The sequence below is a fragment of the Oncorhynchus tshawytscha genome, linkage group LG03 (genome assembly GCF_018296145.1).
Source record: "Oncorhynchus tshawytscha isolate Ot180627B linkage group LG03, Otsh_v2.0, whole genome shotgun sequence".
NCBI classification, from domain to species: domain Eukaryota; kingdom Metazoa; phylum Chordata; class Actinopteri; order Salmoniformes; family Salmonidae; genus Oncorhynchus; species Oncorhynchus tshawytscha.
The window spans coordinates 24,456,058-24,474,530 of NC_056431.1; the positions used below are offsets into that span (position 1 = coordinate 24,456,058).

Sequence of the window (18,473 nt, forward strand, 5' to 3'; positions counted from 1 at the left end):
ATGGACTACTTAAGGAATGCTCCTTCTATGTACAGATGTTTTTCCATCATTCTGTGGCATCCTGGTGTAACAGTGTTATCTTACTAATCATGTATGGTACAGATCTGTAGGTGGGCCAGGTAAAATAGGAATTACACAGATTAAGTCATTTACATATTTTGCACACTAGACAGTAAATCTGAGGACAGATTGGTCTCCTTTCCTCTCCTGCTAAGCTTGGGAATGGTCGGCAAATTCCTTCATTTTTTGGTTTTCACATTTAAAGTGCAGTTATGAATACTGAAGAAATTATGGATGAAATGGTTAACTCTCTTTCAGTGACTTGCAATTTATCCTGATCCTGAAAACATTAGAAATTACTTTGAAAAGCAGTCGCTACGCAACAGAGGAAATGGCGGTCTGTTTAACCTACTTGCTGACCCTCTCCTTCTGGCTCGGTAAGCAGAAGTAAGCTGACATAGCATCTTCAAGAAAATACAAATCCAGCACAAAATCTCCCTCTTCAACATTCCTCTGCATTTGTCTGTGTCCCCCTGTGTCATAACACTCTATCATCAATAGCATTCCCTTCTGAAAATGTTGACCACACATCCCATTCATCACAGGTTCCTCAAAAATAAAAACATTCTCTCTAAGGCTTCTTTCCCTCCAGATGTAAAAAGTATGATCGATTTTGATGGTTTTTCTCTTTGGTTTCACTAGAGCCCCCGCTCTCTTCTCCCCCATGGGAGTGGTATCTCCTTGGACTTCAGGTTCAGAGAGCAATTGCAGTGAGACTACGGTGGAATTAATAAAGTAAGTGAGGTGAAAGCTTTGAGTTTTGATAAAAGCTACAGGGTCCATCGGTCACACACGGCTTTGTGTGCGTTACCGGGCTTAATGCAAACTGACGGCGGAGAGGCGCTAAGGAGTAGGAACTTAAGGACATTTGGAGGGCATCGCGCCACCCCTCTCAAGGACAATGAATTGGCCGACAGAGAAATGGCTTAACTTGCTGCTGTCGCTGTTTTCTAACAGACTGAGTAGAAAGTAGATGCACAGTAGCTGTTATGATTGACAGCACCAAGATTTTAATTTTCTTTCATTTAAAAAATATATATTTTTTTACCTTAATTTAACTAGGCAAGTCAGTTAAGAACAAATTCTGTTTAGAAGTAGACACTGAAATGTTTGCAAACAAAAATAATAGATTCAGATTAAGACCTAGCCCGGTGTAGTAGGTACAACTCTGTTTTAATGTATTTTGAAATGCTGAATTTATTGGATATTTAAATGAATATACCACAATAAACTGATTCCTATGCTAGGAACATTTGTGTAGTATATTTCATGGACCTGGTCCACCTGTCATCCTGCCAGATAAGATACCTTCCCAACAGTGGGAATTGAAACAACTGGAGCTTGTCTGTGTCCTGAATCCATTGTGTCCTTGGTTCAGAGGGGAACATGCATCATCATCAATGTCACACACACCTTAACCATGGCTAGACTATATCACTGGCACGGTTAATTCAACATGTCACACTGTCTGATAGACAGAAAATAAGCAAGTTGTCAACTTCAGGAAGAGTTGAAATTGTATCCTTTTGAAAACTAGGGGAAGAGAGATAGAGATTGAGATAGAGGGGGAGGGAGAAACAGAGACAGAGACAGAGAAAGAGAATGAAGGTAACTGAACATGCTATACAAAGTAGGCTACATTTTTCCTTGGAAACACAGGATGATGAACTTTTAAGCCACTACCAATTTTCATACGGTACATTGAATTTACCCCCAAGCTTTCTGATAAGTTTTCATTATGACCTCCTGTGCTGAACAAGATGTTGTTGATACTCCAATTCAATGACAATTGTTTGAAATTAGAATATTTAGAAATACATTTTATAATTTAGAAAAAGCAGGAGGCAGCAAGAAAAAATAGGATTTGTTGTGATGTTCCAGAGATATTTCTCTCACTTCCCTTGCCCCTTATGTCCATCTTCCCTTGCCCCTTATGTCCATATTCCCCCGCCCCTTAGGTCCATCTTCCCCCGCCCCTTATGTCCATCTTCCCCCGCCCCTTATGTCCATCTTCCCTTGCCCCTTACGTCCATCTTCCCCCGCCCCTTACGTCCATCTTCCCCCGACCCTTACGTCCATCTTCCCCGTCCCTTATGTCCATCTTCCCCCGCCCCTTACGTCCATCTTCCCCCGCCCCTTATGTCCATCTTCCATCTTCCCTTGCCCCTTATGTCCATCTTCCATCTTCCCTTGCCCCTTATGTCCATCTTCCATCTTCCCCCGCCCCTTATGTCCATCTTCCATCTTCCCTTGCCCCTTATGTCCATCTTCCATCTTCCCCCGCCCCTTATGTCCATCCTTATGTCCATCTTGCCCCACGTCCATCTTCCCCCGCCCCTTATGTCCATCTTCCATCTTCCCTTGCCCCTTATGTCCATCTTCCATCTTCCCTTGCCCCTTATGTCCATCTTCCATCTTCCCCCGCCCCTTATGTCCATCTTCCATCTTCCCTTGCCCCTTATGTCCATCTTCCATCTTCCCTTGCCCCTTATGTCCATCTTCCATCTTCCCCCCGCCCCTTATGTCCATCTTCCATCTTCCCCCGCCCCTTATGTCCATCTTCCCCCGCCCCTTACGTCCATCTTCCCCCGCCCCTTATGTCCATCTTCCATCTTCCCCTTGCCCCTTATGTCCATCTTCCCTTGCCCTTATGTCCATATTCCCCCGCCCCTTATGTCCATCTTCCCGCGCCCCTCATGTCCATCTTCCCTTGCCCCTTACGTCCATCTTCCCCGCCCCTTACGTCCATCTTCCCCCGACCCTTACGTCCATCTTCCCCGTCCCTTATGTCCATCTTCCCCCGCCCCTTACGTCCATCTTCCCCCGCCCCTTATGTCCATCTTCCATCTTCCCTTGCCCCTTATGTCCATCTTCCATCTTCCCTTGCCCCTTATGTCCATCTTCCATCTTCCCCCGCCTCTTATGTCCATCTTCCATCTTCCCTTGCCCCTTATGTCCATCTTCCATCTTCCCCCGCCCCTTATGTCCATCTTCCATCTTCCCTTGCCCCTTATGTCCATCTTCCCCCGCCCCTTACGTCCATCTTCCCCCGCCCCTTATGTCCATCTTCCATCTTCCCTTGCCCCTTATGTCCATCTTCCATCTTCCCCCGCCCCTTATGTCCATCTTCCATCTTCCCTTGCCCCTTATGTCCATCTTCCCTTGCCCCTTACCTCCATCTTACCCCGTCCTTCCGTCCATCTGTTGTCATAATCCTGGAAATGCGTGGAGAACCTAACGAAGCATCTGCTCATCTGCTTTGGGGTCAAACTTAAATGAACTTGAGCCTCAATCACCTCTTTTCTTATCACAGAGCAAAAGTAGCCACAGTACTTTGGTGCTGTGAGTGTTCACACGTAAGTTTTCCCCACATAATGTAAACCACGTGAGTGGCCATGAACAAATTAACATGGTCGTGTCTCAATCTATATCCATCAAGGATGATCACAATGAACATGAGCCTCCATCACCTCTTCTCTTGTCACTAGACAGTAGCCACAGTGCTGTGGGTTTTCACACCTCTGTGTGACAAACCTCATGAGCATGAAAAGATGAATTCATAATGTGAATTTATCCAAATCCATACAAATCAGGAAAACCCAGAGCATGACATGAGTGGAATCCATCACCTAATCTCTTACCAGACGAGTAGCCATAGTGTTGTGGGTGTTCACACATCTAGGTGAAAGACATGAGTTTCCCCCACGTAATGTAAACCTCGTGATCACAAAAAGATGAATACATCGCAGTATGGATATAAATCAAATTAATCAGTAGCCACAGTACGGTCGATGTTTACACATGGTAGAAATAATCCATTACATTATGGATACATCTAAATCTTAAATATGAATGGAATTCATAGGCTGGATAGCCTGTTGGATACTTCGTTGAATTTAAAACATATATTTTTGTATGTGGAGAGATAATTATACATATCGACGGCGCCTCTTGAATGACAATTAGATGGATTAGAACAAACTGAGGCTCCATGTCGAAAATCCCTGGACTGTGAACAGGTTCCAAATTCAAATGTAATGGGTGTGGCACAGGGTTACAACGAGAAAGACGGGATTTGCACCTCATTTTTGTAGTGTTGGAAACAGAATGGTTGTCAGGTCAAAGCCTTTAATGAAATGTGGTGCACCTCCATACTACTATGGATTATAGCCCTCTGCTTCAATAACTGTACATTATTACTACGGTATGTGAAACATCAAAAATAGAGTGGAAGGTCCTTTAAGTTAAGAACCTTCAAGCTATTAGCGTGCTGAAGAGAAGGGACCTAAAATGTATTTTATTCTGATGATTTACTACACGTTCAGTCTGATTATATTAATGAATCAATGACTGATAGGCTTTTATATTCTTCTTGATGAGTTTCATCAGTTTGATCTCATTAGTGGACAATGTAATGGACTGTCCATATGAAACAATTGCTCAGTATTCATTCTCTGTCTGTTTCACAAATGTAGCTTAATTAACTGGCATCCGCAAGCTTCTGGAACTACACCATAAATGACAGCAATAGAGTGACTCAGGTGGAAGGAGAACTTAAAGAATGAACTGTCATCTTCATAACTGGGGAAGTGTAATAATGGAGAATTTGACCTACTCTAGGAAAGACATTGGTAATGACTTGACAGTGGAGTGTACAAAACAACTGATTCAAAAGAAATCCCTCAAAGTGTTCACACCCCTTGGGCTCTATTTTCGGCTGGCGTTAAGGCGGCACTAGTGTCAAACACACAATAGTATGCAATTTTGTCATATAAAAACTGGCACACTGGCATTTTCCAGCCCTAACGCCAGGTTCTGCAATTTACCTATCTCACTTCAGCATGCTTACGCTCAGATGGGAGGGGTTGGAAATATTTTAGGCGTGTCCTTAAAGACATGACCCAAAGTGCTAATTTCAGGCAGGGCTGGTAGGGATATTTAAGACCAATCAAAAGCTGGTTTTAGTAGTAATGCAGTTAGTTATGGCAGGAATTTTGACTGCGGAAACACAGCCTATCCAGCCGTAACACACTCTGCCCATATGCGCATGGAACAAGAGTAGCCTAATGTGCTTTTGGTGCCTGTATATGTCGTATTTACACCCAAAATCATAAAAATAACGCAAGGAGGACGAGATGCTAAAATAATATAATTAATCAAAACAAATCCAAGTTTATTAGTCACATGTGCCGAATACAACAGGTGTAGACCTTACAGTGAAATGCTTACTTACAGACTCTAACCAATAGTGCAAAAAAGGTATTAGGTGAACAATAGGTAAGTAAAGAAATAAAACAACAGTAAAAAGACAGGCATATACAGTAGCGATGCTACATACAGACACCTGTTAGTCAGGCTGATTGAGGTAGTATGTACATGTAGATATGGTTAAAGTGACTATGCATACAGTGGGGCAAAAAAGTATTTAGTCAGCCACCAATTGTGCAAGTTCTCCCACTTAAGATGAGAGGCCTGTCATTTTCATCATAGGTACACTTCAACTATGACAGACAAAATGAGAAAGAAAATCCAGAAAATCACATTGTAGGATTTTTATGTAATTTATTTGCAAATTATGGTGGAAAATAAGTATTTGGTCACTTACAAACAAGCAAGATTTCTGGCTCTCACAGACCTGTAACTTCTTATTTAAGAGGCTCCTCTGTCCTCCACTCGTTACCTGTATTAATGGCACCTGTTTGAACTTGTTATCAGTATAAAAGACACCTGTCCACAACCTCAACATTCACACTCCAAACTCCACTATGGCCAAGACCAAAGAGCTGTCAAAGGACACCAGAAACAAAATTGTAGACTTGCACCAGGCTGGGAAGACTGAATCTGCAATAGGTAAGCAGCTTGGTTTGAAGAAATCAACTGTGGGAGCAAATATTAGGAAATGGAAGACATACAAGACCACTGATAATCTCCCTCGATCTGGGGCTCCACGCAAGATCTCACCCCGTAGGGTCAAAATGATCACAAGAACGGTGAGCAAAAATCCTAGAACCACACGGGGGGACCTAGTGACTGACCTGCAGAGAGCTGGGACCAAAGTAACAAAGCCTACCATCAGTAACACACTACGCCGCCAGGGACTCAAATCCTGCAGTGCCAGACGTGTCCCCCTGCTTAAGCCAGTCCCTGTCCAGGCCCGTCTGAAGTTTGCTAGAGAGCATTTGGATGATCCAGAAGAAGATTGGGAGAATGTCATATGGTCAGATGAAACCAAAATATAACTTTTTGGTAAAAACTCAACTCGTCGTGTTTGGAGGACAAAGAATGCTGAGTTGCATCCAAAGAACACCATACCTACTGTGAAGCATGTGGGTGGAAACATCATGCTTTGGGGCTGTTTTGGCTAGAAATGGCTAGGCTTGCAGATGATAATGAGAACCTGTGTGTGTGTGTGTGGGAATTATAAAATTACTCTCTGAATAAAGAACTAACCTTTTGCAGAATTCTGAGACTTTGTCAAATTCTTCTATCAACCAGGGCCTTACAACCTCTGGGGAATTGGTCAAAGCTATAAAATAGTTCAGTTAGAACATTGGGATAAAAATTCTCGTGACAGGGTACTATGGTGTTGAACACTGAGCTGTAGTCCATGAACAGCATTCTCACATAAGTGTTCCTTTTGTGCAGGTGGGAAAGGGCAGTGTGGAGTGCAATAGATATTGCGTCATCTGTGGATCTGTTTGGTGTGGTATGCAAATTGAGGGTGGTCTAGGGTTTCTGGGATAATGGTGTTGATGTGAACCATTACCAACCTTTCAAAGCACTTCATGGCTACGGATGTGAGTGCTACGGGTCTGTAGTCATTTAGGCAGGTTGCCTTAGTGTTCAGGGGCACAGGGACTATGGTGGTCTGCTTGAAACATGTTGGTATTACAGACTCAATCAGGGACATGTTGAAAATGTCAGTGAAGACTCCTGCCAGTTGGTCAGCACATGCCCGGAGCACACGTCCTGGTAATCCTTCTGGCCCCGCAGCCTTGTGTATGCTGACCTGTTTAAAGGTCTTACTCACGTCGGCTACGGAGAGTGTGATCACACAGCCATCCGGAACAGCTGATGCTCTCATGCATGCCTCAGTGTTGCTTGCCTCGAAGCGAGCATAGAAGTGATTCAGCTCGTCTGGTAGGCTCATGTCACTGTGCAACTCGCGGCTGTGCTTCCCCTTGCGGCAGCTCTCAGTGCGAATGTTGCCTGTAATCCATGGCTTGTGTTTGGGGTATGTACGTACGGTCACTGTGGGGATGAAGTCCTCGATGCACTTATTGATAAAGCCAGTGACTGATGTGGTGTACTCCTCAATGACATCGGAAGAATCGCGGAACATGTTCCAGTCTGTGATAGCAAAACAGTCCTGTAGTTTAGCATCTGCTTCAACTGACAACTTTTTTTAGACCAAGTTTGATCCAGGTGAGGCATATCAAGAATGATCATTACACAGGTCCACCTTGTGCTGGATACAATAAAAGACCACACTAAAATGTGCAGTTTTGTCACACAACACAATGCCACAGATATCTTAAGTTTTGAGGGAGCTTGCAACTGACTGCAGGAATGTCCACCAGAGCTGTTGCCAGAGAATTTAATATTAATTTCTATACCATAAGCTGCCTCCAACATCGTTTTAGAGAATTTGGCAGTACGTCCAACCGGCCTCACAACCGCAAACCATGTGTACCCACACTAGCTCCATCACTTAAGGGATCGTCTGAGACTAACCACCCAAACAGCTGATGAAACTGAGGCGCATTTCTGTCTGTAATAAAGCCCTGTTATGGGGGAAAACTCATTCTGATTGGCCTGGCTCCTCAGGTGGTGGGCCTATGCCCTCCCAGTCCCACCCATGGCTGCGCCCCTGCCCAGTCACGTGAAATCCATAGATTAGGGCCTGATTCATGTATTTCAAGTGACTGATTTCCTTATATGAACTGTAACTCAGTAATATCGTTGAAATTGTTTATATTTTGTGTAGTGTTTTGGTTAAAATTCCAGCATGGCCTCCCCTCATCTCAATGAAGTCTTATTTTTTGTCCTGCCCAATGTAAACGCAAAGTAGTCAAGATGTTCACTAAAAGAGTTTGGCTCCTGAGACCGCTTAGAAATAAATCTTAATGACCAAAGCTTTATTAAAATATAAAGTTTGAGAGAAGCGAAACAGTGAGTTGACATTCTCTTTTTTATCTATGCATTGTAGGAAGACCCCGTTTTGGATGTGCATAAAACTCTCCATTGGCTGGGTTGTTTTAATATTATATGCCCACAGGGAGAAATGATAGTGCCTTGATTCCAAGGCAATACATAGAAGACCTTAAATATACAACTTGAAGCAACCACATATTTCGCCATGAAGCACGTTCTGATTGGCCAGTAAGGGGCCAAGCCTCGACACAACCACAACTTGTTTGTTCATCAAAACCCAGCCCTTTCGTGCCAATGCCAGCAAGTGCACCGATAATTGTACTAGTTAAAATAGCAAAAATATTGATTACACACCTCTGAACCTATAGCGCTACCACCAGTGCTTAGATGTACCATTGTGTCCCACACATACTATTATCTGTAAGGTCCCTTAGATGTACCATTGTGTCCCACAACTGTCAGTAAGTGTCCATGATTGAGTCTTTGAATGCAGAAATTGAGATAAAACTGTCCAGTTTAATACTAACCTAATGGACAGAGTGAAAATAAGGAAGCTTGTACAACTTACAAAATAAGGATGCTTGTACAAAATAACGGATAAGTAAAAATAACTAAAAATATGCATGCTGTTTGTAACAAGGCACTAAAGTAATTCTGCATAAAATGTGGCAAATCAATTAACCTTTTGTCCTGAATACAAAGTGTTATGTTTGGGGCAAATCCAACGCAACACATTACTGAGTACCACTCTCCATATTTTCAAGCATAGTGTTGTCTGCATCATGTTATGGGTATGCTTGCAATCATTAGGAACTGGGGAGTTTTTCAGAATGAAAAAGAAACGGAATGGTGTTAAGCACATGCAAAATCCTACAGGAAAACCTGTTTCAATCTGCTTTCCACCAGAGATTAATTAACACTTCAGCAGGACAGTAACCTAAAACACAAGGCCAAATTTAAACTGAAGTTGCTTATCAAGAAGACAGTGAATGTTTCCTGAGTGGCGAGGTTACAGTTTTAACTTAAATCTGCTTGGAAATATATGGCAAGACCTGAAAATGGTTGTCTAGCAATGATCAACAACCAATTTGATAGAGTTTGAAGAATAATGGGAAAATGTTGCACAATCCAGCTCTTTGAGACCCAGAAAGACTCACAGTTGCCAAATATGATTCTAACATGTATTGACTCAGGGGGTTGAATACTTATCTAATCAAAGTAAATTAGTGTCAGTGGCGTTCTGTGCCTTTTAAAATGAGGGAGGACACATTTTTTTTAAAGAGCATGGATTTATTTATATTACAGCATATTGGATGACGATCATTCATATTCCATTCATCCAGTTCAATGTAACAGTGACATGTTTAAGCTACATGATACTCAAATTTTCCCTCTACCCATCACGAGGTTGCTACAACCTAGCCTATGAATGAAAGTTTACAAGGTAGGTGCACACAGTTAACACAGTGACACATGGACAGACAGTGACACATTCAATACTGCCTTGCACACTCTTGCCTGGATTTAGGTGATCTAGGTTGTAATCATTAGTCCAACAGTTGCAAACAAGAGTTTCTATTGGACAAATTCAGGTATGTTTATCCCCGTTATGTTCCGTTTGTTTCCGTTTAAGAAAAGTTTTTCAACAGAATCATCGGAATGAATACACCCCTTATCACTCGTAAACACAGTTCACTTTCATAGCAGCCACGTTGTATTCCTTCTCTCATCTATGTGCTCTCCTCTTCTTACCTTTTCCCTTTGCCTACAACATTGTCACCATATTAGCTAAGGAAACGTCATAGTCAACATAGCTAATAAAACGAAGGTTAGTATACCCGCTACAATCATGCAGTAACGTTAGTGTACAGTTTAGAATTTACACCGGCGGGCCCCGGTGGCAATAAATTAGTAAAACCAAAAGATTACCTTGACTTGGAAGAGTTAGCGTTGTGTTGGATATTCATAGCCAGTTAGCTAACATAGCATCCCTCTGTTTGAGTAGGCTAATCTAGCTAGCTGAATTTGCTAGCCTCTTAAAGCTCTGGACTTCTTTTTCAACATTTTGTTAAAAATCGCGCAAAATTTCAACGTCCTGCTACTCATGCCAGGAATATAGCACATGCATATGATTAGTGTGTGTGGATAGAAAACACTCTGAAGGTTATAGAACTAGTTAAATCATGTCTGTGACTATAACAGAGCGTGAGGAGCAAGCAAAAGCCCAAGGAAAACTGTTCACCAAAAAAAAAAAATCCTTCCGCCAGTTGCCTGTATTGTCAATGGCAAGGGAAAATAGATGGCGATGAGGTTGCAATGCCTACAGCTTCCACACGATGTCGCCAGTACTGTCATTTGCTTCAACGTTAATCCTTGGTCAGATGAGAAATCGGCACTTCCTGTCATCAAGTGCACATCTTGAACTTTTGAGAGAGAGAAAACGGAGCTTCATTTCAAGAACTGCTGCTATTGAATACAGATCGCCCCGTGATCAATTTGATCGATTATTAACGTGTACTAATACCTAAAGTTGGCTTACAAAAGTAGTTTGAAGTGTTTTGCCAAAGTTTATTGGCAACTTTTTTAATTTAAAAAAATGACGTAGCGTTTTGTAAAGCTGCTTTTTCCTGGATCAGACTCGCTTCATAAATGGACATTTTGGGTATACATGGACGGATTTAATTGAAAAAAAATACCCAATTGTGATGTTTATGGGACATATAGGAGTGCCAACAAAGAAGCTTGTCAAAGGTAATGAATGTTTTATATTTTATTCCTGCGTTTTGTGTAGCGCCGGCTACGCTAATTCCTTTGTTTACGTCTTTTCCGGTATTGCGGGGGGTGCATGCTATCAGATAATAGCTTCTCATGCTTTCGCCGAAAAGCATTTTAAAAATCTGACATGTTGGCTAGATTCACAACGAGTGTAGCTACAATTGAGTACCCTGCATGTGTGTTTTAATGAAAGTTTGAGTTTTAGCGAGTACTATTAGCATTTGGCGTTGCGCATTTCCATTTCCTGTAGGCTATGTGAGACGCAGACGTCTCACCTTGCCCTAACAGGCTAGCTAAGAAAGTGAAACAATTATGAAATCTCTCTCTTGCTTCTTCATTTTGGAAGAAATGCATTCGTTCAAAAGTGTTTTAATGTTCTCTTTCTCTTTGAGTCATTTACTCACCACATTTTATGCACTGCAGTGCTAGCTAGCTTATGCTTATGCTTTCAGTACTAGATTCATTCTCTGATCCTTTGATTGGGTGGACAACATGTTAGTTTGTGCTGCAAGAGCTCTGATTGTCAAGCCCTGGCCTTAGTTATCTTTTTTTTCTTTATTATGTTGGTTAGGTCAGGGTGTGACATGGGGGATTTATGTGTTTTATCTGGTCTAGGCGTTTTGTATGTTTATGGGGCTGTTTCCTTTCTAGGTAGTTTTGTATGTCTATGGTTGCCTAGATTGGTTCTCAATTAGAGGCAGCTGTCTGTCGTTGTCTCTGATTGGGAACCATATTTAGGCAGCCATATTCTTTTGGGTATTTTGTGGGTGATTGTCTTCTGTCTTTGTGTCATTGCACCAGTTTGGACTGTTTAGGTTTTCACATTATTTGTTTTGTATTTTGTAGTGTTCTTGTTGATCGTCTGTATTAAAGATGTTGAACACTAACCACGCTGCATTTTGGTCCTCCTCTCCTTCAACGGAAGAACGCCTTTAAACTGATAGGTTGGTGGACATCCTCTGGAAGTTGTCATAATTACTGTGTAAGTCTTTGGAAGGGGGTGAGAACTATGAGCCTCCTAGGTTTTGTATTGAAGTAAATGTACCCAGAGGAGTACAGAAGCTAGCTGTCTTTTTTAAATGTTTTATAATTGACATTTTTAGGAAAATCACAGGAGGATGGTCCTCCATTTCCTCTTCTGATGAGTCTCCACTTATTTGTTATATTTTTAGTATATCTTTTTTTCAAATGTTATTTTTCTTTCACTATTTTATGTAGATCTCTGAAAAAACTGACATTTAAATCCATTGTAATCCCACCTTGTAACATAACAAAATGTGGAAAAAGTCAAATGGTGTGAATACTTTCTGAAGGCACTGTATGTATTCTGTAAGATAACGCAGGGCACCAAATGCATATTGAGCAGGGCTCTCTGTGAAATAACAGTGAAATAAGACAATCACTAACAGCAATGGACAAGGTATATTGACATTAGCATAGCTGAGTGATCATTCGGGTCTAGTGAGTAGCTAGGCGGGCTGGAGACACGGTGATTCAGACAGCTAGCGGGCCGGAGCTAGCAGGCTAGCAGAAGGGCCTTAGGGGGACGTCGTGACGGAAGAGTCAGTTGTAGCCCCCTCAGGCGGTGACGTCGGCAGACCAGTCGTGATGAATCGGCAGGGCTCCGTGTAGTAAAAGGGTCCGGGCCAATTGGCAAAATAGGTATTGTACTCTAAGAAAATTGGCTGATGGACCTCTTCAGCTAACAGTCCGATATGTTCTAGACAGCTACGGGCTGCGGCTAGCAGATGGGCATTCAGGGAACGTCATGACGGAGGAGCCTGTTGAGAATCCCCTCAGGCGGATTACGTCGGTAGACCATTCGTGAAAAATCGGCGGGGCTCCGTATCGGCAGGCCAATTGACAAAATAGGTATTGTAGCCCAAGAAGTGGCTGATGGACCTCTTCAGCTAGCCAGGAGATGGGTCTAGCATAGGCTAGCTCCAGGCTACTTGGTGCTTGCTTCAGGACAGAGACGTTAGCCAGGAGTAGCCACTTGGATAGCAGCTAGCTAGCTGTGATGATCCAGGTGAAAAAGTTCAGAGATTGCGGTAGGAATCTGGAGATGTGGGGGAAAAAAGAGTTCAGTAAGCTCTGGGTTGAATCGCGCAGACTGTCGGACTATGCGGATTGGGTGGAGTTGTCCGGGCTAAATTTTAGCTGATGACCGCTAGCAGTGGCTAGCTGACTATTAGCTAGTAGCTATTGAGCTGGCTAGCTTCTGTTGGGGGTTCCAGTTCTAAATTTAAGAAAATAGCAGATCCATACCACATTGGGTGAGGCGTGTTGTTGGAGTTTAGGTTAAAAATACAGTGCCTTGCGAAAGTATTCGGCCCCCTTGAACTTTGCGACCTTTTGCCACATTTCAGGCTTCAAACATATAGATATAAAACTATTTTTTGTGAAGAATCAACAACAAGTGGGACACAATCATGAAGTGGAACGACATTTATTGGATATTTCAAACTTTTTTAACAAATCAAAAACTGAAAAATTGGGCCTGCAAAATTATTCAGCCCCCTTAAGTTAATACTTTGTAGCGCCACCTTTTGCTGCGATTACAGCTGTAAGTCGCTTGGGGTATGTCTCTATCAGTTTTGCACATTGAGAGACTGACATTTTTTCCCATTCCTCCTTGCAAAACAGCTCGAGCTCAGTGAGGTTGGATGGAGAGCATTTGTGAACAGCAGTTTTCAGTTCTTTCCACAGATTCTCGATTGGATTCAAGTCTGGACTTTGACTTGGCCATTCTAACACCTGGATATGTTTATTTTTGAACCATTCCATTGTAGATTTTGCTTTATGTTTTGGATCATTGTCTTGTTGGAAGACAAATCTCCGTCCCAGTCTCCGGTCTTTTGGAGAGTCCATCAGGTTTTCTTCCAGAATGGTCCTGTATTTGGCTCCATCCATCTTCCCATCAATTTGAACCATCTTCCCTGTCCCTGCTGAAGAAAAGCAGGTCCAAACCATGATGCTGCCACCACCATGTTTGACAGTGGGGATGGGGTGTTCAGGGTGATGAGCTGTGTTGCTTTTACGCCAAACATAACATTTTGCATTGTTGCCAAAAAGTTCAATTTTGGTTTCATCTGACCAGAGCACCTTCTTCCACATGTTTGGTGTGTCTCCCAGGTGGCTTGTGGCAAACTTTAAACAACACTTTTTATGGATATCTTTAAGAAATGGCTTTCTTCTTGCCACTCTTCCATAAAGTCCAGATTTGTGCAATATATGACTGATTGTTGTCCTATGGACAGAGTCTCCCACCTCAGCTGTAGATCTCTGCAGTTCATCCAGAGTGATCATGGGCCTCTTGGCTGCATCTCTGATCAGTCTTCTCCTTGTATGAGCTGAAAGTTTAGAGGGACGGCCAGGTCTTGGTAGATTTGCAGTGGTCTGATACGCCTTCCATTTCAATATTATCGCTTGCACAGTGCTCCTTGGGATGTTTAAAGCTTGGGAAATCTTTTTGTATCCAAATCCGGCTTTAAACTTCTTCACAACAGTATCTCAGACCTGCCTGGTGTGTTCCTTGTTCTTCATGATGCTCTCTGCGCTTTTAACGGACCTCTGAGACTATCACAGTGCAGGTGCATTTATAGGGAGACTTGATTACACACAGGTGGATTGTATTTATCATCATTAGTCATTTAGGTCAACATTGGATCATTCAGAGATCCTCACTGAACTTCTGGAGAGAGTTTGCTGCACTGAAAGTAAAGGGGCTGAATAATTTTGCACGCCCAATTTTTCAGTTTTTGATTTGTTAAAAAAGTTTGAAATATCCAATAAATGTCGTTCCACTTCATGATTGTGTCCCACTTGTTGTTGATTCTTCACAAAAAAATACAGTTTTATATCTTTATGCCTGAAATGTGGCAAAAAGTCGCAAAGTTCAAGGGGGCCGAATACTTTCGCAAGGCACTGTATATACAAAATATATGCAAAGAAAAAAGATATATACACAGGACACGACAAGACGAAGACAAAGACACCTGACTGCTACGCCATCTTGGAAGTATTCCAGCTTCTACCCCAAAGCCAGAAGACTCCTGAACATCTAGTCAAATGGCTACCCAGACAATTTGATTTGATGTAAAATATACCAGCTAATGTCTACGCAGGCGAAGCAGAGTCATTTAGCTCTCCTCTCCACTGTCACACCCTGGTCTTAGTATTTTGTGTTTTCTATTTATTTGGTTTGGCCAAGGTGTGACATGGGTTTATTTTGTGTTGTGTTGTTGTATTGGGGTTTTAGTAGGTATTGGGATTGTGGCTGAGTAGGGGTGTCTAGCATAGTCTATGGCTGCCTGAGGCGGTTCTCAATCAGAGTCAGGTGATTCTCGTTGTCTCTGATTGGGAACCATATTTAGGTAGCCTTGGTTTCACTGTGGGTTTTGTGGGTGATTGTTCCTGTCTCTGTGTTAGTTGTCACCAGACAGGCTGTATTAGGTTTTCACGTTCCGTTTCTTTTTTTTGTATTGATCGTGTTTTGTCTTTATTAAACATGTATCGAACTAACCACGCTGCATTTTGGTCCGATTCTCCTTCGACGGAAGAAAGCCGTAACATCCACACAGCACCTAGATGCTTTTAGCTGGCAGACTGGATGCACAGGAATAATTGAGGGAATACAGATCAGGGAGCATTGATCTGAGATTTTCAAGCTTACTTTAATAACACTATTAAAGGGAATTTTGCTATTGTAGTATGATATACTGCTAAATATAACAACTTCTTGACAGATTTGGTTAAAACCCATTATCTAGATTTACAGTTAAATTATTTTTGAGTTAATTCTTAATCTTGCTGTGGACAATCAAATGTGATTATCAGAATACCACATAATTGAATTGAGTATAATTATGATGACTATAATTTGCAATGAATATTATGTCCTCTGTTTGGAAACCACTGACACAAAATGATTACTGTTATGATATGTTGGTAACATTTGATCAATTATTACATCCACTTAATTCTATGCCCGAGATGAACATTTCTAAATGTCTAATTTAAGCAATACAGGGCTAATGAACAAGACAGCGTCAATGCATGGCGTTAGGGGGAAGTTTCACTATGCTACAATTTGACATTTCACATAATTTAACTTGATAATATGGACCTGTGGAATTATCCTCAGTTCAACGCCTTTTCCAATTTGAGTTCAGCTGCCTTCCTGATTTTACCCTCATTTGTAAATGTCACTTTAGTAAAAGTGACAGAAATAATTTGCAGTATTGTCAGAAAAAAAGGAAAATGACCCCAGAGGACATTGGCAGGTTGGCTACATTGTCAACACAGATACAGTATGCTTCTCACGTTGTCAATTCCTCAGGAAATAATTGAACTCTGATGTTCACTCTGATTATAGTGACATCCCGGAGGAAATTCTCAAGCACATGGCATAAGATTTTTAAAAAACCATTGGATAATCTCGCTACCATGATAAAGTGCCGTAGGACGATCGGCAGGGATAACGCAGGACACCAAATACAAAATCATTTTTATTTATCAGGATGATCTTCAAATAGTTCTCATGGGCCACCGTGAGGCTCTTTATAGACATGAATGATATAGATCCTGGAACAATCCTTCCTAAGTGGACTGCCAAGACCTCTGCCTTTTCTGACACGTGGTGGTCTTGGATTCAGTAATTAGTGTGACGCATAGCCCGAGACAATAGTGGCACGTTCCCTAATGTTGCCTGCGGATCTCATCGCCTGGCAGACCCTAAAATACCAAATGAGCTGCCTGGTTGTGGCATAGTCGGCCTGAAGCGTGACCTTCATGATTAGTCTATTGTCACCAGCTATCTAAGGCTCTAAATTCATTCTCTTCTCTATCCTTATACCACTTTCCTATTTTCCACTCTTACCAGTGACTCTCAGAGTGTTTTGCTTTACCCCCAGTGTCTTAATAAGGGTTGGAGGTAACACAGGGCCATTATGTGGGGGGATAATTGCACTTGGTCATGGTGCAGCTTTTCCCAATAGGGTAGCAGTGACTGGAGAAGAGGTGGGGGAGAATGTCATCCTTAGGAGGGTGGAAATGCCAGAGTGAATAAAAATGCTCAGTCATAGCAAATCCTTCCCTCTTCTCTCTTCCCTCCCCAGAGCTCTACTAGTGTTTTGCATTTGAGCACCATTGTGTCCCTGAGCTGTCTATGCATATGTAAGCATGTGAGAGAGCTATGGAAAAGATAAAGGGAAAGGGGGGGAGGTTGCTGTCGGGGGGTGGGGGGGTCATAATTGGTTGGATTGCTCATTAAGGTTGTGTGGAGTCGGCTGGTGTGACAGGCAGTGGTTGAATGTGGTGCTGCAGGGATCTGCAGGCCGAGAGAGTGAGTGACAGAGGGATGTGCCCTGGCCCCTGTGGCAACTGGGGAGCTCTTAGCACCAGTCACAGTGTATAGAAGCAGCCAGCCTTCAGACGCAGGGTAAGAGTTCACTGTGGTGCTTGGCTGGTTGTAGCCGTAGGTCGACCTCTCACTACTCGGATACAAAATACATTTCATAGAAACAATACAAAACAGTACCATACATATGAGTAATTATGCGGTAATCAACTGCAATGCCCTAATTGTCAATTGTTAGGGCTAATCCATCTAAATGCTCCTTGAAACATTGAAGACATTGTTTTGGATTATAGGTGAAGGCTTTCAAATTAAAGTGGAGTGCCCAAATTATTTTGTGAAATGAATGTGGAAATAGTTCAAAGTAGTCATTGTGCATAGAGCTGTAGGGTTTGTCAAAGCGTAATTCTGTTACTATGGAATAGCCTATTTCTTAGTTTCAGTCTCTGAGGAAAAAAAAGTATAATCTTGGCATGGACTTCGTGTAATGAAGGTTAAGTGTATTAATATTATCCGTTATGTTATTGTATGCACTGACATTCAAAACTAGGCCACTGAGAAACTATTCGGATGGTTGCAAGCACTTTGGTTAACATCGCAACTTAGCAACAACAACTTAGTAACAACTGCATGCAGTAGTTCCCTACATGCAGTAGTTCACTCTTATATAACGTTTTAAGTTCAACTCAGCCTTTGTTATTGAATTTCAATAATAGTACACCAAAAAACATCAAATTACACCTGATGTTGGACAGATTTTCCATAATGTATATTTAATGGTGGCTCATATTCTGACTGAGTGTTGAATTACTTGACACTCAACTACGATTGAGTTCATTGATTTATAGCTCCTACATATCATATAGAGAGCATAACAATGTAACTTGTCATGTCCTGATCTGTTTCACCTGTCTTGTGCTTGTCACCACCTCCCACCAGGTGTCTCCCATTTGTCCCCATTATCCCCTGTGTATTTATACCAGTGTTTTCTGTTTGTCTGTTGCCAGTTTGTCTTGTCAAGTCCTACCAGCATGTTTCCCGTGTTGCCCTTTTCCTAGTCTTCCCAGTTCTGACCTTTCTGCCTGTCCTGACCCTGCCTACTGTCCTGTGCCTGCCTGACTCTGAT

At 42.1% G+C, this 18,473-nt stretch overlaps 1 protein-coding gene across 1 annotated transcript in view; it reads left to right on the top strand.

Moving 5' to 3' along the window:
* Positions 1-18,473, top strand: part of LOC121841006 (extensin-2-like) — a 62,809-nt gene that overhangs the window by 18,515 nt on the left and 25,821 nt on the right. The window contains exon 2 of the mRNA XM_042306733.1: positions 2,019-3,120. Within this exon, the coding sequence (XP_042162667.1) occupies positions 2,019-3,120 (1,102 nt within the window). The remainder of the gene's footprint in view (positions 1-2,018; positions 3,121-18,473) is intronic.